Source organism: Schistocerca americana, chromosome 2 (assembly GCF_021461395.2).
Source record: "Schistocerca americana isolate TAMUIC-IGC-003095 chromosome 2, iqSchAmer2.1, whole genome shotgun sequence".
Taxonomy (NCBI): Eukaryota; Metazoa; Arthropoda; class Insecta; order Orthoptera; family Acrididae; genus Schistocerca; species Schistocerca americana.
This window is the reverse complement of record NC_060120.1, coordinates 392,583,911-392,611,243: the sequence shown is the minus strand read 5'-3', so window position 1 is coordinate 392,611,243 and position 27,333 is coordinate 392,583,911. Positions and strand designations below refer to the sequence as shown.

Genomic DNA, 27,333 nt, shown 5'->3' with positions numbered 1-27,333 from the left:
GTTTTGAACTTTTATATGGGTCTATTGGCAGTACTACACACTTTGCCTCCTGATGGTAAGTAACGGCCATGAAGAATTTCACTCAGTCCATTATGTAGATGTGCTTTTACAAGACAGGAGATAACTGAACTTTGGGTAAGAAAGATACCGAGTGCATAGAAGCGATATAAAAGCGCGCGCGCGCGCACACACACACACACACACACACACACACACACAGCTTCAAGTAATAGGATGAACAACAATAAAAACTACTGATAAGATATATGAATAGACATGGGATTAATAACAGAAAAATATAAGTCAAGTGGCACATAATTCAAATTCATCAAATTATCCCACATACACTGCCTGACAAAGCCTTCTGAAAGGGAGGAGGGTATGAAATTGAACATCACAAATTTAAGTGAAGTATGTGATGTTATTTCAGTGATTACAAAATTGAGTCAAATTCACAAATAACTTGGCAGCAAAAGCCCAATTATCAGTATGATGATATGCGCCACTTGGCCTGGATGCACACACCGATTTGGGTGTTGTATCCTCTACTGAGGCAAACTGGCCCACAACTATTTGTAACTAGTCCTTGATATCCCGAATACTGACACTGAGGCATAATTGACCTCAAACCTGGCCCCATGCACTCTATTGGGGACAGACCTGGGGTAGCTGAAAACAACGCAGACAGTTCACAGACACGTGCTGCATAGAGGAGCAGTGTCCCACAGTTCCACAATACCGCCACATAAGAAGTAATACTTGCAGATTCTAGATGTCCATGACACATTGTTGTACCATTGGAGTTTCCTCTATCAATATCTGCCACAACCCAATGGCTCCAAACACGCTGATGACAGAAACACTGCTGTGCCTGTCCTAAACATTGGAACAATGGGACTTCTCCCAAGATTGTCACCATATTTTTCGATGAGGGTCAGCCAGGCCAGTGCAGAAACATGATTCATCACTGAACACAACATGATTCCATTCATGCTTCCCAATCACATTACCACTCCAAACATAGCTCTTTATGCTGTGATGTTAATGTCAGCTCAGGCATGAGATGGAATTCCCTAGTCCACCTGCTGTTAGTCTCTGAGTAATGGTATGGGACGACACAGAATGTTAGCATGAGTCCATTACTTCTTTTCAGACTACAAGTGCACAAGTGTGGATGTGATGGATTAAAACTTGCTTGGTGTACAATATGGCAATCACTCTTGAGGTGTTCAGATATGGTGAACTGGGATCTTAATGACAAATATGTTTACCCTCACATTCCCATGCAATCCAACATCAGGCCACTGTCACCTCTGAATGTCCTCCAAATCTGTGTAATGCACGATTCAACCAGCCAGTCAAATGGAGATCCACAATGAGGCCACTTTGAAACTCTGGAACATAATGATAATGCTGTCTCTCACAAATATGTAGCATCACTTGTCCTTCAGTGATCACTCAATGTCTAGCACTGTTCATACCTCATATATACCCTACCAGGCCTGATAACAATAGTAAACATGAACAACACTTATGTGTTTGGTGACTCTTCTGTCACACAGAACTGCAACTCTTAATCATTTACAAATGTGCAAATTGTCCATACATGTCTGAAATTACATTGATACCCAGCCATCTCATCTTGGTGCTTCACTTTTTTTTGTCGGGCAGTATACACTTGACAGTACAGTTGTTGGAAGAAAATCAAATGTAAAACAAAGAAAAAGTTCAAAATTATATATTCAAAATTTGGAACATTCAAGTGACAATCACGAACAAAGCAGCTCACAGCAAGCAGACATTGAAACATAATTAATATATCTTTTGATGATTGTCCTGGTATTATTGATTACAATGGTGAAGTAAATTAAGGTTGCAGTTAGAGTTGGAGATGATTTTGCATATGCACATTAGTTTCTAGTGACTTCTATTGTGGCTGTAGTTGTACATACTTCACGTAAGCTCCCAAGACCATACAAATACACTATGAAACTTCTAAAGAAAGAAAGAAAGAAAGAAAGAAAGAAGAAGAAGAAGAAGAAAATGAAGAAGAGGAGTTGTAGGAGGAGATGAAGAACAAAAAGAAGACAGAATAGCTAAGAATTCTAAATTTGGCCTCTAATCTCTTTCCATTGATTTCTAGCATGATCAACCAGCAACCAATTTAAATTTTTTACACTCTTGTGACAGTGGGAAACTGCAGATCACCTTTTCCCTTTCATTTTGAGACAAAATGCCTCCTCCCACTGTGAGTTGTAATGGACATTCAAAATACATGCTTCTCTCTATCCTCCAATGATCAAAACATATATTAGTTAATACACATGTATAGACAAAAAAAAATCTACTCACCAAGTGGCAGCAGGAGAAAATGCATACAGAAGATTATGAAATGTGCAAGCTTTCAGAGACAGTGGCTGTTTCTTCTGGCAGAAGGGTTGAAGGGGAAGGAAGAGGGATGAAGGAAAATATATGTTAGCTATGGTTGTGTATTAAGGTGGAAGTAATTCACACCACTCTACAAGCAGCAGTCCATATTTGAATTATCAGAAATAATCAGTTTCCTGGTGAGAGACTTGCTTGGATAATCAAGAGAAACTATTCATGTCCTGTACAATACTTTTTAATTTTCTTTTCATTTAACTTATATTCTTTAACGATGAATTAACAAATATAAAGTTTGTACATATCAACACTGTGAACTGGGATGATTTCAGAATGCACAGTCATATTAGTCTACAAGAAATTCCTTGTATCCTCACACTCATCCTTGCTATTGAGTCACATGGTCTTTGCTGGCACATCAGTGTAGGCATTTACAGTGATGCTCACCAACCAATTCAGTTCACCAAACTGTAATACAAGTTATTGCTTCTGTTCATGAAAGGGCAACTGGCCACAGACAATTTACCAGTAAAAGATTTAAATACATCATAAAATAATACTGTCGTAAAACATTTTGGCATAACGGACAACACAAATAAAGAAGATCTTTGATAATTACAAATTTAGCAATTAACACCCACAAAAAATAAATTAAAATACCAATGTCAACAGACGTCACAATTACTTCCAATTTACAAGCACGAAAACAGAATATTATTTGCAAGTAATAAAATTTCGAACAGTGCTAGGAATACTAGAGAACTCTGAGTACTATGGGATAATTTTCAATATATGAAGTATCTAGATTTAAAACATCAACAAAGCATAATAGCAAAAAGTTAATAATAGCAAAGCACAAAGATGAGTTGTAACATAAACATTTTCTGAATGTTATATGAAGAAATAAAAATTATGGAGGAAAATAAGCAGTAACTTACGAGAGTCGAGAGATAAAATATGAAGTATTAAAAAGTGCTACAAGTAGAACTCACATTTATTTTATAAATAACACCAACCAAAAGAAATCTATGGTAGTAAAACATACGAAACAAATAGTCTCTTTTGGCGAAAATGAGAAGCAAGCAGCTTGCTGCACTCTAGCTCCGAAATGAACATATTATTCTGCTGGTTTCCGAAGAAAATTTCATAAGAAAAGTTGTTGTTGTTGTTGTTGTTGTTGTTGTTGGTGGTGGTGGTGGTGGTGGTGAGGGTCATGATTATGGTGAGGAGGAAGAGGGTGAAACAAAATGTAGACGTATCGCCTATTTCTCTCAGATAGCACCAAAAAGGTCATCCTAATTTGATAAATGGTTCAACAGTGTTAAACTCTCATTTTGTGAGACACTGCAGAGATGACTGGAATCCAACCCAGAACATTGATAAAGTTCACAGATTAGGTACTTAATGCCATCACCACTCATCCTCTTGTCAGTCAAATAATGATGTAAAAATTCCATCCCTAACGATAATTCAAACCACATACCTCTGAGCTGAGTACCATCATAGAAGTGTGCAAAGTGATCTTTGCTATTTGGGAGGTTTAAGAATAAGTTTATGATGCCAAAAACACCAAAGTCAATAGGAACTCAAACAGTGTCTATTGACTCGCAGAGAGAGGTAATGAGAAAATTCTTTAACGTCAAAATTCAAACAATGAATGTATGTATTTGTTACTGTTTATGTTATTATATTAAATACAGAAATGAAAATTGGAAAATGATAATATTTAGAATATTTTCTCTCCATAAATGGCTAAAGCACACAGTTATCTATGGAACAGTAAATAAATTTTGCATGTACAATTCATACTGGATGAATATAAATGTTTTTCTAAGATAAAGCTGTGAGAGAACTGCATATCTATGTGAACATTGTCACATACAAGAAAGACAGTGCTGCAAAGTTTAATTTCAGGACTGTAGATTTATTTCGTATTTACTATGGATCAAACATTACATAGCCTCAAGCAGAATTTCAACATAATATGGTTTACTTTCAAAACTGGGATAAAGCACCATATTTGCACACTTGTCTTAACTGTCCACCAATTTCCCAATTTTGACAGCACTTTTAAAAAATAAACTCTGGCTGTGGTCAAGTGGAGTCAATAAAACCAGTGGTTGACAATCTTAAAATATCAGGCTCTTCTGAGATGGAGAAGATATCCTCAGATGTAAATTTCTTTGTAACAAATTCAGGAGTCTGGGGAAGTGAGAGTTGAGAATGTTAACTAATGTGAGTGGGCAATGATGAATCGCAGGATATACAAAAATAGTTCATTAACACAATTTAAGACTGCAGGAAATTAAAATATACCATTAATTACAACACCAACAGAGACAATCCTAGCTTGTGAACCATACTTACACACAAATTTGTGGTTATATAACTGATGCTAATAATTCATCACAAAACAAATTCACTGACAAGGTAAGTGGCAAAGAGAAAGAGTGTATAAAACATCATTTTTCTGTGGTAATACAATATGACAAAGACAGCATATAAATACAATTGAATCTAGGCATTTTGGAATGAAACTGATAAAATGACAGTATCAGATCACTATTAAAACTCAGAACAGTCTGCTGAACACACAACATCTAAATTATATACACTATACAATCACTATACAGGATAATCATCTGAGTAGAACAACTTATAAGAGCTATACATACAAAGCAAAATAAAAAATGTCAAGAGTACAAAAAGGTACAAAATTATCAGCACATGAACATCTTTCTTAAAATCAAAGAAAGACCTACCACAATAATTTAAAAAATTACAAGGTAAATGTCACCACTATGCACAAATAATATGACATATCAGTTTGCATGATATAGTATGTTCATCCTTAAATTCGGCAGACACATTATCATGAAGATGAGTCATCAGATTCTTCTCGTGTGGTCACAGTTTTGACCATATGCTTAGCCACAGAAACCATGTCCTCATGCATGAGAGCTGAATAAAGTTCACCAAAGGTACAACTGCGAGGTTTTCGACCCTTCCACTCAAGTAACATCTGATATGCACATTCCCGGAAGCCTATGGAGTGATGAGCATGTTCCAGATTTAGTAATACCTGCTCCTCAATGCCCAATGTACGGCCAAGATTGCGCCAGTCCTTCCGAACAATTTTTGATGAAATCTGCCAGAGATCCTTATCACTCAGCTTACGTGGATTTTTTCTATCCAACAGAAAAACATCAGAAACATTAGGTTTAAAGCATTAGAAATAAAACAACACATTACAAATGTAAGAAACAATCATTATAAGTCAATATACATCATACATATTTTTCCCCTTGCAAAAGCACAGTAAAAACATAAATATTCTTTTCAGTCACCCAGCAAAGTCTTCAACCTTAAAGGTTGGACCTGTTATCACATGTAATACACATTACACAATAACATCAAACGCACACAATGACATCATGAAAGTCAAGGAAGAAGAATAAGAAATGTATCCCCTGGGTGAGCAAAAGCCTTTGGTGAGTCGAACATTGCAGTTGGTTGCTCTTACAAGCGGGGGGGAGGGGGGCGCAAATGATTTTTGACAAAGAAAAGATGGATGTGAGTGTAATGAGAGTGATTCAAGAAGTATTGAATGAATAAGAATTGGCAAATATCTTATCCAGCAAGTTGAGCTTTACGAAGATTTTGTCTTAAACAATATTACCTAATACATCAGTCATCAGTGCGTAACTATTGGGCCTACTGGCACAGTGACTGACAGGACAAAATACTGAACACTATGTTTGAAATGTTTACTGAGGAGGCCTTTACCATGGTTCACCCTTTAGAGCACCAAATAAAACATGCTGATACAACATGTAAAAAGATAACTGATCACAAACTAAAAAGCAGCTAAACTTGTTCACTAGAACGCAAGCCATTGGATTTGACAGTATACCCATCTGGTTCAACAGAGATGATGCAAAATAATTTGCTACTCTTCTTGCAACAAATAAATGTATACTTCTAGAGCAACTGGATAATCCTCAATTCATTCTCATTTTCAAGAAGTGTCATTGTACAGATGCATTGTCTGTAATGTCAATCTGTTGCCAAATAATGAACAATGTTTTATTTTTGCGTATTATGAATCTTCTAGAGAACATTTATCTCTACTGTAGGAACTGACATACCGTCTTCAACCAATGATTGGGAGAAAGTCAGTTCTTTCTGTCCGACTGTGAGATGCATTAGGCTGTAAATGGCAGCAGCAAAGTCAATGTCGTCTTCCTTGATTTCTGGAAGTCTACAATGTCACCTGCTGACTAAAATGTTATTACAGAATCTAGGACCAGGTCGGTGACTTGACTTAAGACTTCCAACAAAATGGTACTCATTTGGTCCTTCCCAACAGTAAATCATCATCAGACATTACAGTAGCATCAGGCATGTGCCCGAGCTTCATACGACCATTTGTGGGCAGTGCATTATATTTGCAGAAAGACCTGCAAAAGTTTGGCTCTGGATGTAAGGGCTGTCAATGGATTCTAAATGCAAACAACTGCAACATATTGCAAAGAACGACTAGGATAAGCAGAAAGAAGAAGAAATAGGTGAAATGACCAATTACTATTTGATCACATAATTGGCAATTGTAAATTATGTAAAACATCTAAATGTATGCATATGGGCTAATTTAAGGTGTGAAAAGGATTGAAATCATCAAGATATTCAATATCATTAATTAAAATTAACTTTATAATATGAACAATTATATTTAAAAAATTGATCTTCATGCCACTGCAAAAATCAGTATTTCAATTTTAAAAATAGTATCCAGTGACTAAAGGCAAAATTGTTTGTTAAGCAAATGTAAGAAAAAGACGACGAAAATGTAATTGTAAATCGTGGTTTATTTGTCTCATAATGTACACAAACTAAATCATTTGATTCAGGGACATGAGACATGTCAAATTGTGGTAAAATTTCACCATAAACAAAGAACAGGTGATGTTAATAAACAGCATCAAAATCATAATACACCTTGCTCTAATTTCCATTTCATCCTCTATGAATTCTTCCATTGAATAGTAGTATTTCTCCCACAGAATTTGCTGTGGCCTGATTTTTAAAATTTCTGGCATCATATTAAATATGTTTTTGCCCATTAACTTGTTATATATTGCCATCCCCATGTACTGAGGAGGCCATGCATATAATTTCAACTGGTGTGTGGGTAGCATAAAACTATTATTATTTCTTGTGTTAAATGTGTGGTTAAAATGGTTCTCCTCTAATAATTTTTGTCTGCTGTGTACGAAGATTATGATTTCATAAACATATGTGGAGGGAACAGTTAGGATTTGTAGTTTCCAAAATAATGGGCAACAAGACTCTGTTTGCTGTGCAGTACACATGTGATGGACAATTTTCTTTTGCAGTTTCAGTATCCGAGATACACTATTTGAACTTCCCCCAAAAATTATCCCATATCTAATGGCAGATTCAAAATAACTATAATAAGCAATTTTTTGTGTACTCATGTCAGTGGAATTTCCTAGCATTTGCACTGCAAATGCAAATCAGCTTTGTTTATTTGACAAGAAGTCAATATGTGTATTCCAGCTTAAGTTCTTGTCCACATTTAGTCACAGGAATTTGACATTTTTCATAGGTTGATTTTTATGTTTTATTTTAAGTTCCACATATTCTGATTGTTTGATTTTTAAATGTACCATATGGGTTTTTGCAATATTCAGTTTCAACCCATTCAGCTGAAACTAGTTTTCTAAGGTACCCAATGTGCTTATGATGGAGCTCGGATTTTTTTTCTGCATCGTCATCTTCAATTATTATAACACAAGTATCATCTGCAAACAGAACTGATGGCGAGTTAATATTAATGGATAAGTCATTTACAGAGAATAGGAACAGGATCGCCCCCAAAATGGAGCATTGAGGCACAGCTTGTGTCTGTATATGTGTGGATGGATATGTGTGTGTGTGTGCGAGTGTATACCCGTCCTTTTTTCCCCCTAAGGTAAGTCTTTCCGCTCCCGGGATTGGAATGACTCCTTACCCTCTCCCTTAAAACCCACATCCTTTCGTCTTTCCCTCTCCTTCCCTCTTTCCTGATGAGGCAACAGTTTGTTGCAAAAGCTTGAATTTTATGTGTATGTTTGTGTTTGTTTGTGTGTCTGTCGACCTGCCAGCACTTTCATTTGGTAAGTCACATCATCTTTGTTTTTAGATATATATTTCCTACGTGGAATGTTTCCCTCTATTATAACCACTTTAATATCAATTTTACTCATCTTTTCAGTGGGGAAATACTCATGGGTTTTCCTTTGTAAAGGAATATTTGAAAATGGAGTTTAGCATTCCCACCTTTGCTTTGCTACCCACAATTTCACTTCCTGTCACATTCAATGGAGACCGGACACTAACTCTGGTGGCACTAACAGCCTTTACATATGACCAGAATTTCTTTGGATTTTGTGAAAGATTTTTTTGATATTCTTCACACATTGATCTTTATGTGTTTCATTTAGTATCTGCCTATTTACAGCCGTATGCTTTGTTTTACATCTATTATAAAAAAACTAAACTCCTCCTGGACAGGCCATGAAGGCCCAACAGTATCGACCAGCCACCATGTCATCCTCAGCCCACAGGTGTCACTGGATGCAGATAGTGAGGGGCAAGAGGTCAGCACACCACTCTCCTGGCTGTATATGTTTCCGAGACCATTACATCTATTATGCAGTATTATATTTCTTTATGAGTTTCTTTACTGTGACTGTATCCCTCCTATCACAGACTGTTCTACTGGGTACATATTAATCATGGTCAACTAATCTTTAAACCGTAGTTCCTCTCCACACTCTTCGCCTAGACTAAAAGTTTCAAGTTCCTGATTGAGATATGCTTCTTTATACACTTTACTGAACTTATAAATTCTTCTAATTGCTTTAGTTGCCATTTGTACTTTGGTAATCATTGTTGTTACAATTGCCTCAGGGTCACCGACACCAGTTTCAATGTGGATGTCCTCAGAGAGGTCAGGTCTATTTGTTATCATTAGATCTAACATATTTCCTGCTTGGGGGGGGGGGGGGGGGGGGGTGTTTCCCGAATTATCTGTTCTAAGTAGTTTCAGAAAAGGCATTTCAAAATGTTTCACAGTATGTCTTGTCATGTCTACCACTAACAAAACTGTAATTTCCCCAATTGACTGCTGAATGATTAAAGTCTCCACCAACGATTACTGTATGACTGTGGAACTTCTACACAAGTGAACTAATGTTTACTCTGAAGTTTCTGATTACATCAAGAATTGAGTCTGGTGGTCAATAGAAGGACCCGATTACAATCGTATCCCTAGCCCCGATACGGATCTTGCCGAAACAATCTCGCATGCAGGTCCAATTTCTATCTTGTTGGATTTAAGTTTCTTGTCATGAAATGTATATGCAGTTGCAAATATGAACATCTGTCATCTTTACAAGGGAATGACAACAATGAAACTTTGTGCCAGACCATAACTCGAACCCGGATTTCCTGCTTTATGTGAGGAGCTCCCTTAACTCCCTTGGCTATTCATGCACAACCAATTTGTAATTTCCTTCCAAGAGAGGGCATTTTAACTGAAAATTGCTGCCTGGTATCTGTGGATAACTGTGATATTGCAGTGCCTGCATTGTTAAGAAGAACAATGCACTGTTCATTTGGACATGCATACTTAGAATGTATTCGCAGTTGCAAATGCGAACAACCATCGGCTGTGTAAGCTGTATTTCATGACAGCTGTAGTTGCTGCAGTGCCTTCTCCTTTGGACATGTGTGCATGTCAGAAGGAACTCTGCATCATTCTTCTTAACAAGGCAGGCACTGCAACAACATAAGTTTCTTGTCTTCTGCGACAAATACATTAGCTCCATTTCCCATTAGTCTATCTTTTGAATTGCACTTTAATTTTCACCAGAAATCTCACTGTTGTCAACTTTTGGTCTTAACCACCTTTCTGAACCAAATATTATTGCATGATTCACGGCTTTTTATGAGCACTTTAAACTCTGGCACACTACTGTGAATGCTTCAAAAGTTAACCAGGATTCTAATACTCTCACCTGGGGGACAGGGGGCATTTCTTTGGATCTTACACGGATACTTCCAGATCTCCTCCAGCTATCATTATCTGGACCGGATGGAGAGTCGCCTAAAACAGTCAGCTGCCTGGTAGCAGCCTCTGACATATAGTGCACACCTGAACCATTAGGGGGCCGTACCGATCTCACCCCTTTGACATAGTCTAGGAAGGAATTCACAGCCATGCTTGTCACAGAACTTTTGCAGTCTCTTGTTAAAGCCTTCCACTCGACTCAGAACCAGGGGGCTACACTTCAGAGATGAAATAATAAATACAGCTGCACAAGTGAGACAATACTTCAGAGGCACACAATTTGATTAGAAGTTACTTGTGACGACTGGTGTCAAAAAGCCTTCTGGGAATCTATAAAAATGGAATCAATCTGAGATCCGCTGTTGACAGCAGTCATTACTTCATGCGAATAAAGAGCCAGTTGTGTTTCACAAGAACGATAATTTCATGTCAGCGATTGGATATATCATTCAGCAGATTACTACTGCTATTTCCTTTCTCAGAATTGGGTGTCACCGGTGCAACTTTCCAGTCTTTAGGTACAGATATTTCGTCTAGTAGCCAGTTGTACATGAGGTGTTTGAAAAGTCCATGCAAAGTCCGAGAGATGGCACCACCAGCGTGTATCGAGGTCATGTTTGGTTAGTAGCATCTTTGGAAAGAACACACACCAAGTTTCAGCCATACTTGTCTAATTCTTTGTGTTTGGCATTCGTGTGAATCAAGGAAGTCGGGTGATTGTCAAAAAATGGATGAAAAAGAATTTCGTGAGGTGATTAAACATTACTTTACAAAAAGCAAAACGTCTCAGGAGACTAAAGAGAAGCTTGATAAACGTTACGGTGACTCTGCACCTTCGATTAGAACAGTTTATAAGTGGTTTCATAATTTTCAGAGTGGTCATATGGGCACAAGTGTTGCTGAACGCTCTGGATGCCCTGTGGAGGTTACGACTCCAGAAATCATTGATAAAATCCATGATATGGTGATGGATGACAGAAGAGTTAAGGTGAGGGTGATTGCCAGTGTTGTGGGCATCTTGAATGAATGGGTATATAATATTTTGCATAAACATTTGGACATAAGAAAGCTATCTACAAGATGGGGTCCACGACTACTCACACTTGACCAAAAACGGAATCGTTTGCAGCTGTTCAGGAAGAATCTGCAGGACTTAAAGCGTCGTTTTGTCACTTTGAATGAAACATGGATACATTACTACACCCCTGAGACCAAACAACAATCTAAACAATGGGTTACTAAGGGAGATTCTGCACCAAAAAAAGGTGAAGACCATTCCGTCAGTCGGAAAGGTTATGGCGACTGTCTTTTGGGATTCGCAAGGGATAATCCTCATTGTCTATCAGGAAAAGGGTAAAACTATTACAGGTGCATATTCATCGTTATTGGAACATTTGAAAACTAAGCTGCAAAAAAAATGCTGGTGATTGGACCACAAAAAAGTCCTTTCCATCACGACAACGCACCAGCACACACCTCAGAAGTTGTGGTCGCAAAATTAATGGAAATAGGATTCCAACTCATTTCACATCCCCCCTATTCTCCAGACTTGGTTACCTTGGGCTACCGCTTGTTTCCCAATTTGAAGAAATGGCTGGCGGGACAAAGATTTTATTCAAATGAGATGGTGATTGCAGCAACTAATAGCTATTTTGCAGACTTGGACAATTCCTATTATTCAGAAGGGATCAACAAATTAGAACAGTGTCGGATGAAGTGCATAAGTTTAAAAGGAGACTATGTCGAAAAATAAAAAAGGTTTACCCTAAACACAAAAGTAGTTTTTATTTTTGCATGAACTTTTCAAATGCCCCTTGTATATGACTGCTAAGTATGGAGCTATTGTATCAGCATAATCTGAAAGGAACTTAACTGATATACAATCTGGATCAGAGGCATTGCCTTTAGTAATTTAAACTGCTACACTAAACCGAGGATATCTATGTCTAAGATACTCGTGTTGGCAGTCATTCTTGATTTGAATTCTGGAGTATTTACTTTGTTTTCTTTGGTGAAGGAGTTTTGGAAAACTCCACTTTAATGGCACTATCACTGGTAACAAAACCATTATTACCATCCAGTGGATGTATTGATTGTGTCTTGCTGGTAGTGTAGTTCACATAAGAATCAAATCTCTCTGGATTTTCTGCCCAATTTCAAGACAGACTTTCACTGTGGAAACTATTACAAGCATCTCACATTGAAGTCCATGCTAAATTTTGAGCTTCAGTAAAACATGGGCATTCTTGGAGGTTTTGCATTCTTTTAAAATTGGCATGCCTTTTTCGTTGCTTCTGCGACAGTCTTGAATACCATGGGTATGGTGTCTGTTCTTTTGGACATGCAATGGTTAATGCATCTCCCAAGTAAGCAGGAGATCACGGGTTCCAATCCTGGTCTGGTACACATTTTCAACTGTCACTGTTGACTCAGTGTAATGTCCCTATGCAGCTGACATCCGTAATCCCTTCCCTTTTCTTTCCTTTCTCCCCCTCCAGCTTCAATTTAGATATAATCTTATTAATTCATTTGGTATGTATGTCTCAATTGCTGTCAATACTATTTCTTTCTATTTACGCCACACAATCTATGCTTACATAGTTGGCTTGGAAGGCGTGGAGACTCTCTCTTATGAAAGCGTCAAGCAAATATTTATCTGCTTTTTAAAAATAGATATATTCTCCATTTTTTGTGGATTTGGACATTATGATATTCTGTCTCACTACAACTTCCTTGTGGTCACTAACCCCTGTATTCATCATGATGCTCCCTGTTTGCTCAGCATTATTCATCTCTGAGGGGTCAAGTGTGTTTACGCAAACATTTACACTTCGAGTGGGCTCCTGAACTAATTGTTCAAAATAATTTTTGGAGAAAGCTAAGATTCCACTTTATGCTACTACTGACTTTAAAAACATATTTTTTACAACACAGTGAGAGTAGATTGAAGTCCCTACCAACTATAATTGTATGAGTGGGGGCACCTATTTGATGATGATGATGATGATGTTTGGTTTGTGGGGCACTCAACTGCAGCGTTATTGGCGCCGGTACAAAGTCCCAATCTTTACACAATCCAATTTCATCACTTCCACGAATAATGATGAAATGATGAGGACAACACAAACACCCAGTCCCCGGATGGATAAAATCCCCAACCCGCCAGGAATCGAACCCAGGACACTGTGATCCAGAGGCAGCAACACTAGCCACTAGACCACAAGCTGCAGTACCTACCTGAAATGAGACTCAAGTTTTCTTTGAATTGTTCAGCGCTCAGAACCTGTGTCATGTTGAGTCAGAAGGGGAGGGGGAGGGGCCTCAGAAGGTGGTGGTGGTTAGTAAAAGGAACCAATTACTAACTGATTCCAGTTGTCAACTATAATCTCCACCCATACTAAACAATAGAACCCATCTACTTCAATTTCAATAAAAGATAAACTACTTCTAATAGCACTAAACACTCCACCATCAACTGTATTTAATCTATCATTTATGAACACAGCAAGAGCCTTTTTAAAAATTTTAGCTGAACTTATCTCCAGCTATAGCCAGCTTTCAATACCTACATAATGATTTGAGGTTCAGTGCCTTCTGTTAGTGCTTGCACTGGTTCTTTCCCAACACAGTTATGACTATTTACCCCTACGTCTACCCTCGTCATGTGTTTGCCCTGCACCCTTTGATACTGAAGCCCTTTCTGTGCTTTTCTGAGATCCTCTAACCTAAAATACACCCAATCCCCTCCACACTGTATCTGCTACAAATATAGCCGCCTCCTGTGTGTAATGGACCCCTGTCCTATTAAGTGTAACTCAAAAGCCCACAACCCTATGGTGCAGGTCATGGAATCTACAGCCTACATGGTCACATAACTATCTGAGCCTCTGACTGAGACCCTCCACTCAGCTCTGTATCAAAGGTTTCATCCCCAAGCAAGACTGGGAGTCTTTACCATTTCAAATAGCAGTCCAAAAATAGAATCTTTTCTGATCCAAAGCAGAACATATTGTTAGTAACAACATGAGCCACCCCCTACAGCTGGCTGCAACCCTTTGCTCTTCATGGCATGAGGAAACACCCGTTCTACATCTGGCATTACTCCCTCTGATATGTACACAGCCATATCCCAAAAGGGCCTTGTGAGTGAAGGGTCATCAACTCAGCTTTCATTTGAGCACAGCTGTCACAGACTCTATCCATACTAAAGGAGGTGGAATAAAATGCTATCCAGTTATTGAAAGTAGGACTGTGGTTAGTAAACACACAAACATGCAAGAAGTTTAACAACTGAAACTTAAAATACCACAGGAAAATCAAAATAAGTCACTTCTAGCAGGAAGCTCGTAACAACTCTCAAATGAAATGATATGCTCTGCTGAGGTGATGCAGGAAAGAAAGCTGCCACCTCATATCCTCCCCCCCCCCCCTCGCCCCCCTCCCCCCCCCCCCCAAAAAATGTGATGAAATTAGAGAACAATTGGTTTTGAGTGAGGATACTGTGGTCAAAAGTTTCTTACAAGGACAAGTTTGCAACTGATGATACAGTACTAGCTTTTTGCAGCACTCACAAATACTTGAAAAAACATATTGTATCACCATACACAAGAGTACTGACACAAAAATTTAGCAAAAATTGGATCTATCTGGCAAACGTGGTTTCACACAAATGAAAATTTGGAAGTCAGCTTCTACACTGGCATGCCATAGAACTCTGCAGTATCAGTTTATCCAGTTTATCAACCTTATGGCAGGATACAAAATAGTTTGGAGACAGGGCATGATATTAAATGCAATAAAAGCAATCTACTGCTAAAAGGCATCAACCTTATCAATGTTGGACTTCCTAACAGATGCTTCCAAGTGGTTATGGGTAATAAATGAAGCAAAACAATGAACTTCCGCCGAGATACATAGCTGATATGCCTGAACCACCTCATGGAAGTTTGAATATGATATATGATTTTTTTTTTTTTTTTGGGGGGGGGGGGGGGGGGTGCTAGCCAAGAGGGAACACAGTATTCACTTTGAGTACAATTACAAGCTACTGTCCCTCAATAAACCCCAGAAGAAAACTGAGCTTCAAGAATCATCTCTCAAACACAGCTGCCAAATTTAGAAACAACAGTAACATATTGCAGAAATTTGCCGGCACTTCATGGGGTGTGAGGGTCTTCAGATGCGATGCTATGCTATGGACTTCACCTTTACATCTAATCTATCCGCTAACAGCATATTGTGCAGCGGTTTGGCTAGTTGCATCAATGTCCACCTAAACTGAACTATGCACATTACAATAGCACAATAAAGGGGATACTAACCTATTGGCTGCCTGTATTAAGAAATATATCCCCACCCGAAATGAGAGAAACCACTCGGAATAAGCCCCAAGAACAACTTTCCTGTAGTTCCATTTTGTATAAATGGAATGGGACTGCAGCGGGAGAAAGACTTGAAGAAAATAAATACTGACAGCAGTAATTTTATTATTTTTAGTGGTTTACTAGTTTCGGTGCCTACTGGCACCGTCTTCAGGCCCTATACATGTAGCTAGATAAGTCATCTGAATGTCCATGCTGTTATAAGGATCACTTAATTTCAACTGGCTTCCATAGATGTCTGAAATTCTCTGTAGTCATGGACTCTTTACATCTCTAATGAGTTGTTGTTTGAAGTGTGGAAAGTCCACGTTTGCAGAGGAGTTTCAGAAATCTACAGAAGCCAGCTGAAATTAGTGATCCCTATAATAGCATGGATGTTTAGATGACTTATCTATCTACGCGTATAGGGGGCTGAAGATGGTGCCAATGGGGCACTGAAACTGGTAGTCCAATAAAAATAATTAATAAAATTACTGCTGTCTGTATTTATTTTCTTCAAGTCTGAGAGCAACCTTATTTTACAAATCCAATAAGACATCCCCCAACTGTGAGAGAGTCAGACAGCATTCTAAATATCTACCCCTAAAAAGCACAATAATTTTGGATTAAAATTGATTCAGCCTAACTGATTGCTGGAAAGAGGAATGGACCACACAGTCACACCCCACTTTTCACAATATGCCTCACCTACCAACCATATCATACGGATTTGACTGGCCTCACAAAATCTGCTCCACCCTGAATGGAATTCGAACAAACTATGGTAGACAGGCTGACTCATACAGATGGGAGAAAATGGCTTCTCCCAAGTGCAGTTGTGGAACTGCCAGGCAAACACACAGTTGAAGATTGCCCTTTGACAGTCTTCATGGGTGACCACTCTGAATTCCTGCTTCCAATAAAAAAAAATCAGTATAATGCATCAGCAAAATGTACACTCAGGTGTAATAGTGTTTCTGTAAATTTTCTGGTTTTCTATTCTTTTCTCGCTATCTTCTTATTTTCATATGATCTGCATGATTTATATGCATACTTAATATTTGTATTGCACACCTTTTAAATTTAATTCAAGTGATGCAGTACACCATACACTATATAATAAATAAAAACAAAGCTCTTTTAAAATTTTTCTCAAGGCTTGAAAATTGTCTTAGTTTTTTGGCCCCAGTTTGGTACGAATGTATGAATGCTACAAATCTTTCAGTTTTGTGCGCCTCTAAATACTTGAAACACTGAAGTGAGCTGATCAATGGCCTTCATCTGCATCCAAGTCTAATGATACAGAGTTGTCTCCAGGGGACACCACATGGTAGGAGTACTGTTCCTGCAGGCAGAATGGTTTGCGTGTTCACAAGAAGCTTAGGGCTATGCTGCCAGCTGCTGGTAGGGTCTCCCAAGCCAGATAGGCCTCAGTGGACAAACCAGATGAAGAATGTCCCATAACATCCCATTTCACTCCTATCCACTCCCACAGTCCTTTCGCAATTCCCAAACATCCGACACAAAGTGAGAGGCAATCTGTGCTGCAGGGTCAGAGGCACATGCAAAGATGTATCATTAATGGAGCCTCAAGAAAGATCCTAAATTCTCATGGGGCCACAATGGTAAACACAAAAAAAACAAAAACAAAACTGAGGGACTTGATGAGCCGTCAATCACCCAAGAATAAGGGCTGAAACAATGGAAGCTGTTTCCGCGATTGGATCGGGCAACAGACCAGTCCACCGAGTGGAAACTGTTACTGAGAAGTTGGACCAGATCAAGATCAAATCCTTGCTTGGGGCTCAGAGGAGGAAATGCCTCAAAGAAAAACAGAAAATGAAAGTAAAGAATGGCTTCCTAAACACATGTTGTGGTCCTCAGTGAGAAGACTGGTTTAATGCAGCTCTCCATGCTATCCTGTGCAAGCGTCTTCATCACTGAGTAGCTAATGCAACCAACACCCTTCTGCATCTGCTTACTGTATTCAACTATTGGTCTCCCTCTATGACTTTTACCCCCCACACTTCCCTCCAGCACTAAACTGGTGATCGCTTGATGCCTCAGAATGTGTCCTACCAACCGATCCGCTTTTATAGTCACATTGTGCCACAAATTTCTTTTCTCTCCAGTTCTATTCAGTACCTTCTCATTATTTATGTGATCCTTAACATAAATGAATGGAACTAAAAGGTCTTGAATCAAAGACCTCCAAAAAAGACCCCCTTCTACCGCTGCAAGAGAATAAGGGAGAAGTCTACTACTCCCATTTTTCAGGATACATGGATCCAGAAAAAGCCTAGGCAGGAAATAGGGAAACAGATCTATAGCACTGCAGTCTTGTTTTTCAGGACAGCAGCTAGCCAACAAGTACAGCTATCAGTCAGCATCACCTTGCAGTAAAGGAACTTGTTCAGTTGGTTCTCTTCGAAAAGATTTTGGGGGGGGGGGGGGGGGGGGGTGTAGCCTAATTCAGGAGGGTCTATCTGCTCTTCACTTCGTCTCTGTGTGGAGGGGAACAGTGGAATGGTTAAGGAGGTGGTGCACAAGATATCTCTGTGGGGGAAGGCAAAGCTACTGGTGAAGATAGCAGCTTAGTTCTTTGAGACCCAATTTGGGTACCAAGACTTCTTAAGGATACTTCTCCAAAACTCTGTTCTAAAAAATAAGAATGCAGAACCAGAAGGTCTTGACACAGAAGTCGGCGAGAAACGCCTGGCAGCAATGCGAGAACAGGGCCTGAAATTGTACTTAGGGTACTCGCAGGTTGCTGTCAGCAAAACCAAAGACATCAGAAGCAACCATGGCAGCAAATTGGAGACAGCAGGTTTTGCAGCTAAACCTGCAACACAGTAAAGGGCAACTGCCTCCCTCAGTCTTTTCCTGGGAAGACATTGGATGGATGTGGCCCTGATCCAGCAACCCTATCTATGTAAAGGAGGTATTTTAGGCCTCGGAGGAAATGGAGGCAAGTTGATGTATGCTGGAAATCTAAAGAACTCCAGAACGTGCATTTATGTTAAGAATGGAATTTCATTCATACTGATACCGGGCATTTGCTTGGGAACTTAGTGACGAACAGGATGAACCAACATGAGGAAAAAGCACAAGGGAAATTGCATTGGTCTCAGCTTACCTTCCTCATGAGGACAGTACTCTTCCTTCCCATGAAGTGAGGAGACTGGCAAATTGTTGCACACAGCAGAATGAACACCTGCTGCAAGTTTGATGCCAATCCTCACAACCTGGTGTGGGGGAACAGTGACACGAGCAGTAAAGGTGAGCACCTGCTTGAATTTTTGCTAGAAAATAATCTGGAAATCTTGAACAGGGGTAGGGATTCTACTTTCAGGTACAGAAGTAGGGAAGAGGTAACCAAAGTAACTTTTGAGTGCACCCTAACGGGTAGTTACGTCAGACAATGGTACATGGTGGTGGAGCCATCGTTATCTGACCAGATGTACATTAAGTATATACATTGATCAGCCAGAACATTATGACCACTTACCCAATAGCCAGTACGCCACCTTTGGCACAGATAAAATTAGTGATGCGTCGTGGCATAGAAACAGGAAACAATGAGGCCTTGGTAGGTCACTGGAGAGAGAGTTGGCACCACATTTGCACACACAAGTCACCTAATTTCCTGTAAATTCCAGGAAGGGGGACAATGAGCTCTGATCCCACATTCAATCATGTCTCAGATGTGTTCAATAGAGTTCAGATCTGGCGAGTTGGGTGGGTTGGTGGAGGGGGTAGCACACCATCTGGAACTCGCCGCTGTGTTCCCCAAACCACTCCATCACACTCCTTGCATCATGACGCATTATGTTGTTGAAAAATGCCACTGCCACCAGGAAATATCATCATCATGAAAGGATGCACATGGTCTGCAACCAGTGTACAATATTCCTTGACCATCATGGTGCCTTGTATGAGCTCTACTCGACCCATGGATGCCCATGCAAATTTTCCCCAGAGCACAATGGAGCTGCCGTCAGCTTGTCTCCGTCCCACAGTCAAGAAACTGTTGCCCTGGAAAACAACAGATTCACACTCTTCCATCAGAAGATGAAGAAGGTATCGGGATTCATCAGACAATATACTGCTCTGCCACTGCGCCAATTTATAGTGCTGATGCTCACGTGCCCATTTCAGTCGTAGTTGCCGATGTCGTGGTGTTAACATTGGCACATGCATGGGTCATCGGCTGCAGAGGCCTATAAGCGTTCAGTGCACTGTGTGTTCAGACATACTTTTACTCTGCCCAGTATTCAAACCTGATGTTAGTTCCACCACAGTTCACTGTCTGTCCTGTTTTACCAGCCTGCCCAGCCTACAACATCCAATATCTGTAATGAGGGGTAGCCACCCAACCGCATCACATCTGGACACGGTTTCACCTTAGTTTCGCCATGTGTTGAAGGCCCTCAACACAGCACTCCTCGACCACCCATCAAGTCATACAGCTTGTGAAATGCTCGTGCTGAGCCTCTGGGCCATCACAATCTGCCCCCGGTCAAACCCAGATCGATTGCGCACCTTCCCCATTCTACACTGATATTACATGTACTGTGCGTACGGATGGCTAGCAGTCATTCCTCGACAGTTGGCACTGCTATCGGCTGGCTGGGTTTATATCGATAGTAGGTCGGTGGTTCTGGCTGATCAGTGTACGAAATTGAAATGAGTGTTAAACAGACCATAGCCTATAGAAATATCAGGAAAACAGACTGGGTCTCATATGAGATAGACCTAAACTCATGCTTATCTGAAGTCAGAACTTCAATAAGGAACAAAATAGAGACTTGAGGAAATGGCAGCTGCAGTGACATCTGCCACTACGACTGCATAGTTAGAAGGCTGCACAATCGTCAAGAAGATCACAAACAGAAATGTACCATGGTGGAACAATGTAAACCGTTTAGTGTAGCCTAGCAGCAAGAATCATTCCTAATGCTTGGAGCACACTCAGGATTGTTTTCATTCTGAAGCCAGGGAGAACTGGTCATATCAAGGCAATGGTATGAGACTTAACAGTCTGACCTCCATTCGTCAAAAGAAATTAGAAAAGCTGGTCATTGCGCATGTGAGGGAGAAGAAGCCGACTGAGGTTACTTTGCAAATAAACCAACATTCATATCAACCACGTAAATCATGACAAGCTGCACCACCAATTTGTTGGAAAGGTCAAAAAAGCTCTACACTTTCAGGAAACAGCTCTCTGCATCTTACTGCACATCAAGAGGTTGTTTACCAATATGACCTCTGAATCCATGGTTAGAGCTGCAGAAGAGCACGGCGCTGAGACTGCCATATGCAGGTGGCTTAAGACCATGCTAAGTAGATGAAAGGTAGCATCCACCATGATGAATGAGGAAATGGTGATCAATACCACTAGGGAGTGTCCAAAACGAGGGGTCTTGTGCCTACTACCTAGTGACAAATTAACTCACTGAAGACTTAGATACTAGATGCTACTATTGCCACGGATGCATTTGATGTGAGATTCTGGATGCCCAAAAGGAATCCTGTTATTTCCAATTTTTAACCTGTATGCTTCTGCCACTGCCTCCATTGTAAACCAAAGGCATAATACGGGCACGTTGAGCATAGTCTCCATCCCAGCCAAGTGGCTCTGAAATCTCTTATCAGCTCTTGCTATGAGATCAAAGATCATTACAGAATGCCATTTATTCACAGTAATACTTGGCAAATTTGCTAGTACCATTAGCACACTGGCACAATGTGCACTAGACAATGTGAAAAACTGGTGCAGAAAACAGGATCTAGGGCCAAGTCCCAAGAAAAATGTTGTAGTACCATTTACAAGGAAGCAAATCCAACACATACACTGGAATCTCAAGCTCCTCAATGAAACTCTACAACAGGAGGGGGTAGTGAAGAATCTAAGTATATCCTTGGATGCAAAACTATCACAGACCCCTCATATAAAGAATATAGGTTCCAACACAAAAAGTACTCTTATGAACACTAGAAGGGCCTGCAGTAAAAACTGGCATCTGAACTCAGGAGTACATACTGCATATACCACTGTGATACGATTTATGGTAATTTATGGGGCAGCATTTTGGCGGAATGAAATAGAACAGAAGATGGGAAGGTGCAGAGATTGGCCTGCTTAGTGGTATCAACAGCACACCCACTGCTGGGATGGAGACCATGCTCAACATGCCCATATTATGCCTTTGGTTTACAATGGAGGCAGCGGCAGGAGCATACAGGTTAAAAACCGGAAACAACACGATTCCTTTTGGGCATCCAAATCTCACATCAACATAGTGAGTGTGGTAAATATAAGAATGGTCAGGCACATGTCGGCAGACCACACATCAACTTCCCACTGCTTCAATAAACCCTTCACTTAACAATAGGAAGAACAGTGTACACAACCATAACACTGTTCAGGAGACATGGGGCCATAGTATTTAGTGTACAACCTGGGCCAAAGGGAGGGAGAGAAGTCTCTATAAGAAAGCTGGCCACAGTATCCCAGTTGGAAGTATCCACTATCAGTGTGTGGCAGGAGGCGAATTTGAGTAGGTGATATAAGGATCATAGCATCTACATGTATTCAGACAGCCAAGTGGCTCTGAAGTCTCTTATCAGCTCTTGCTATGAGATCAAATATCGTTACAGAATGCCATGAAGTCCTTGGAAGACTAGGGGAAAGCAACAAGATAAACCTGCTGTGGGTCCCTGGTCACTCAGGAATTAATGCCAATGAACAAGCTGATGGACAGGCCATGACAGGGGCAACAAATCCACTTATTGGACAGACCATGTCCCGTCCATCACCAAGGTGCTGATAAAATCAAAACTATGTAGCTGGATCAGGAGGCAGCATGTAGAAAATTGGACTACAATCCAAAACCAAAAACATGGTAAGCTAATGATGACGAAGTCATGTTTCAAGAAAAGTTCTGTAATCTTGAACTTGAACAGGAAAAAAATTAAACTCCATGGCCACGAGAACTTTAAGAAACATCTACACTTGATAAGTATAGGAAGAGGAGAAGAAGAAGAAGAAGAAGAAGAAGCCCCTAAGCATAGACTACGCGATGAGTATGATAAAGCCACACAAATCTTATCTTACAGTGTAAAGCTCTGGAGGGCAACATACACAGAATATTCATATTGGTATAAACTGAAGAAATCGTGTCTAATAAGGAATTAATACAGGGTCTCCAACTACTTCTTATGGGTACCAGTTTGCTCTATTAGAAGCACACGGAGGAAAACTGCAAATAAACTCTGTTTTGATGTAGGCAACACTGGGCTTGGACTACTGGTATTTTTGTCTTCCTGCATTAATCAAATGAATGATGTGGAGTAGTATTTTAACTGCTTGATTCAAGTGACATTTTCGCTGAAAACTCATTTGCCAATTATAAGGAGTGTTCAAAAGATGTCATAGGAACCAAACGGATTTAAATTAGAATATGCTGCATTGGGATAACATAGTGGGACATCGGGGAACGCGAAGTGTGCATTATCATCTCCCACTAAAGAATTCAAAGCTGTGGCCTCAGCAGGAAAGGTGATTCCCGCCATCTTCTCAACATCTGACATCTGATACTCCTCGAATTCCTTGGGCATGGAAAAACCATGAACAGTGACGTGTAATGTGAGACACTCCGTAGCAAAGTCCATCAAGAGCACGTGGCCTTGGGTGCTCACTGAGGGAGTGATTCTGCTCCACGATAACACATATCCACAAGTCTCCGAGGTCAAGTGTAACGGCCAAGTTCAAGTGGGAGCAGCTTGAAGATCTGCCCTACAGCCCGGTCATATCATCCTGTGACTTCCATGTTTTTTGTCTGCTAAAAAAGACCTCTAAAAGGGAAGCACTTCAACTTGGAGGATAAACTGAAGGACACAATGGAGGACTGGCTCCTGTCACAGCAACAGGAATTCTGGGAATAGGGAATCCTTTGGCTCATGAGATAGTAGTTGTGCTCAGGCCCCTGGTGATTACTTTTGAATAAAGACTTTAATTATACGCACAGTGTTGTTTTGCTCCTTTACTTTTGAGTATCCCTCGAGGTTTCAAAACTTCCATGGAAACAGTTGGTGAAATATGATAAAAGCTCTAATAGTCCAACTTAGCTTCAATTTCTCAGTGACTAAAGTGTTGGGTTTTCAGGTGTCACTGAGACTTTGATTAAAGTAATAGAAAGTTTGCTCAGCTGCCCACTGAAACATTCAGCTGAAGGAGCCCACGCAAAATAATTATGTCTACATATTTTATGATTATAAATGAGTCCTTATCACAGTATTAGGGCTATACCCTCGACAGTGACCCTAAATGTGGCCCTGGAGTATGACAATAAAATCAGGGAAATTCAAGAACGCACAGAAAGAAGTTCTCTGAGGCTGTAGCTACTGCAATAACGAATACCATGTAGGCAGTACAGTTGAAGAGAATAGACATATCCAAAAAGGGCAATTACAGAAGTTGGACAGACAAACATAGGTATACGAAAAGAAACTGCATGGAACAGTTGATAGCAGAAGAGATACTTCAATTATTATAAATGTATGGAAAGTTCTGGTTGAGAATAACAAATTATTTACAAATAAAGGAGATGATTCACTGAAAGGCAGAAGCACTACGCTGCTGATAGGTACAAAAGCAAAAGGTACAGGGCTTTACTTTGAAGTGTATAGCAGCTCGTGGGAGAGTGGAGAGCCGTCTGAGGGCACCACTTTGGGAGGGGATGGAAGTATCTTGGGTACAATGTCCCTCATTTCAGGGCATAATAATAGATAATCAAAGCCCTGACAAAGGACGTGATTCAGTCGTTCCAGTCTTAGGTGGTAGTGGGTGACAAGGGGGGACGGGGGACCAGTTTTTTTGTTGTTGGTTCTTGGGATGGTTGTGAGGATCAGGTGAGTGAGGCGATATGGCATGGGAGATCTGTTTGTGTATTAGGGAAGGGAGAGCTGTAATGCCCACACAGCACCCTCCTATGCCAACCTCTTCATGGGCCACCTACAGGAAACATTCATAGCTTCCCAAAACCCCAAACCCTGGTCTGGTTCAGGTTTGTTGATGACATGTTTATAATCTCGATCCAAGACTCGGACACCTTATCTTCATTCCTCCACATTCTCAACAACTCCATATCAAATCCATATCAATCTCCATACCAAACCCACCAATCATCAGCAGTACCTGCACTTTGACAGCTGCCACCCCTTCCACACTAAAACATCCCTCCCATACCACCTGGCCACCCATCACAGACATATCTGCAGTGATGACAACTCCTCCATCCTATAGGATGAAGGCCTCACAACGGCCTTCACAGACAAGAAATACACCCCCCCCCTCCACCCCCGCAGACCTAATGCATGAACAGATCTCCCATGCCATATCCCCATATACATCTGATCCTCACATCCATCCCAAGAACCAAACACCTCCCTCCCCTTGTCACCCAATAGCACCAACGAATGAACCACGTCCTTCGTCAGGACTTTGATTATCTATAATCATGCCCTGAAATGAGGGGCATCCTACCCAAGATATTCCCATCTCTTCTAAAAGTGGTGTTCCGCCGCCCATCCAACCTCCACAACATCCTAGTCCATCCCTATGGCACTCTCATCCCCAATCCCCCCTGTTTTGGTTGGCAAGCGAGCCAACACCGTGTTACTAGAGGAAGCCGAAAGGCACGCGTTTTAGCTCACGCAGGCTGGCGTGAGGTCTGGAACAGGACAAGGAAATTAGACTTTAGAAAAAACGGACGTAGCTGGTGGAATACTTAACTTTAATCCATTAATGGTGAACGTCGCTCTGGACAGTACATTATTCACAGTATCAATAGTAACTGGTAATGGCGCCTTGCTAGGTCGTAGCAAATGACGTAGCTGAAGGCGATGCTAACTATCGTCTCGGCAAATGAGAGCGTATTTTGTCAGTGAACCATCGCTAGCAAAGTCGGTTGTACAACTGGGGCGAGTGCTAGGACATCTCTCTAGACCTGCCGTGTGACGGTGCTCAGTCTGCAATCACTGATAGCGGCGACACGCGGGTCCGACGTATACTAACGGACCGCGGCCGATTTTTTCTAAAGTCTAATTTCCTTGTCCTGTTCCAGACCTCATGCCAGCCTGCGTGAGCTAAAAAGCGTGCCTTTCGGCTTCCTCTAGTAACACGGTGTTGGCTCTCCTGCCAAACAAAACAGGGGGGATTGGGGATGAGAGTGCCATAGGGATGGACTAGGATGTTGTGGAGGTTGGATGGGCGGCGGAACACCACTTTTAGAAGAGATGGGAATATCTTGGGTAGGATGCCCCTCATTTCAACCTAGCAAGTGTGGTGTCTGGCAGTGACACCACACCCTCCCATAGGAATTATACACTTGTGGAATACCCAGATGCAAGCCCCTGCCTATCAACCCGTACAGCACCTCCTACTCCAGTCCTGTCACAGGCTTATCCTACCCCATCAGAAGCCACTGTGAAAGCACCCATGTCAATTAACAGCTCTGCTGCAATCACTGCACAGCATTTCACATTGGTATGACAACCAACCAGCTGTCAACCAGAATGAATGGCCACAACCAGATTGCTGCCAAAAACAAGGTTGACCACTCAGTGGCGCAACATGCAGCAGGGCACAACATGCAAGATTTCAAAGGCTGCTTCACAATCTGTGCCATCTGCATCCTCTCCACCACCACCACCACCACCACCACCAGCAGCAGCTTTTCTGAGTTGGGCAGATGGGAGCTATCTTTATAGCACATCCTTCGCTCCTGTAACCTCTCTGGCCTAAAACTAAGGTAATTCGCTGTCCTCCCAACCCCCTGCCCAATAGTGTGTGTGTGTGTGTGTGTGTGTGTGTGTGTGTGTCCAACATGCTTAAGAAAGGAATTTCATTCCAAATGCTACCAAAGCAAAGCTCTGTACCTTTTGTTTTGGTACCTGTTGACGATGCAGTGCAGAGTCATCTCCTTTATTACTAAATAATTCAAAATACTTCAACTGACTGATGAAAGAAGGGAGTACAAAATTGTTGTACATAATACAAGAATACAGAAATATACATCAACCTGGAACGAAATAAACAGGAAATGCAGAGAAGCAAAGGTGAACTGGTGGCAGGAAAAATGTGGAGAAACCAAAAAAGAAATGGTCATCAAAAGGACTAATTCAGCATACAGAAAAGCCAAAACAACTTTCAATGAAATTAAAAGGAAGGGTGTCAGTACAATGGGAATACCATTGTTAAATACAGATGAGATAATGGATAGATGGAAAGAATACTCTGAAGGCATCAATGAGGGAGAGAAATTGTCTGATAATACAATAAAAGAATAAACTGGAATTGATATGGAAGAGATAGGGGATCTGGCGTTATAGTCAGAATTTAAAAGAGCTTTGGAAGATTTAAGATAAAATAAGGCAGAAAGAATAGCT

The 27,333-nt window shown here is 40.6% G+C and overlaps 1 protein-coding gene across 1 annotated transcript in view; it reads right to left on the bottom strand.

Annotated features, from left to right (window-relative positions):
- Nucleotides 1-2,607: 2,607 nt before the first annotated feature.
- The window catches only part of LOC124595385, a 106,140-nt gene continuing 81,414 nt past the window's right edge, over nucleotides 2,608-27,333 (bottom strand). Inside the window, exon 10 of the mRNA XM_047134104.1 lies at nucleotides 2,608-5,573. Within this exon, the coding sequence (XP_046990060.1) occupies nucleotides 5,258-5,573 (316 nt within the window). The 3' untranslated portion in view covers nucleotides 2,608-5,257. The remainder of the gene's footprint in view (nucleotides 5,574-27,333) is intronic.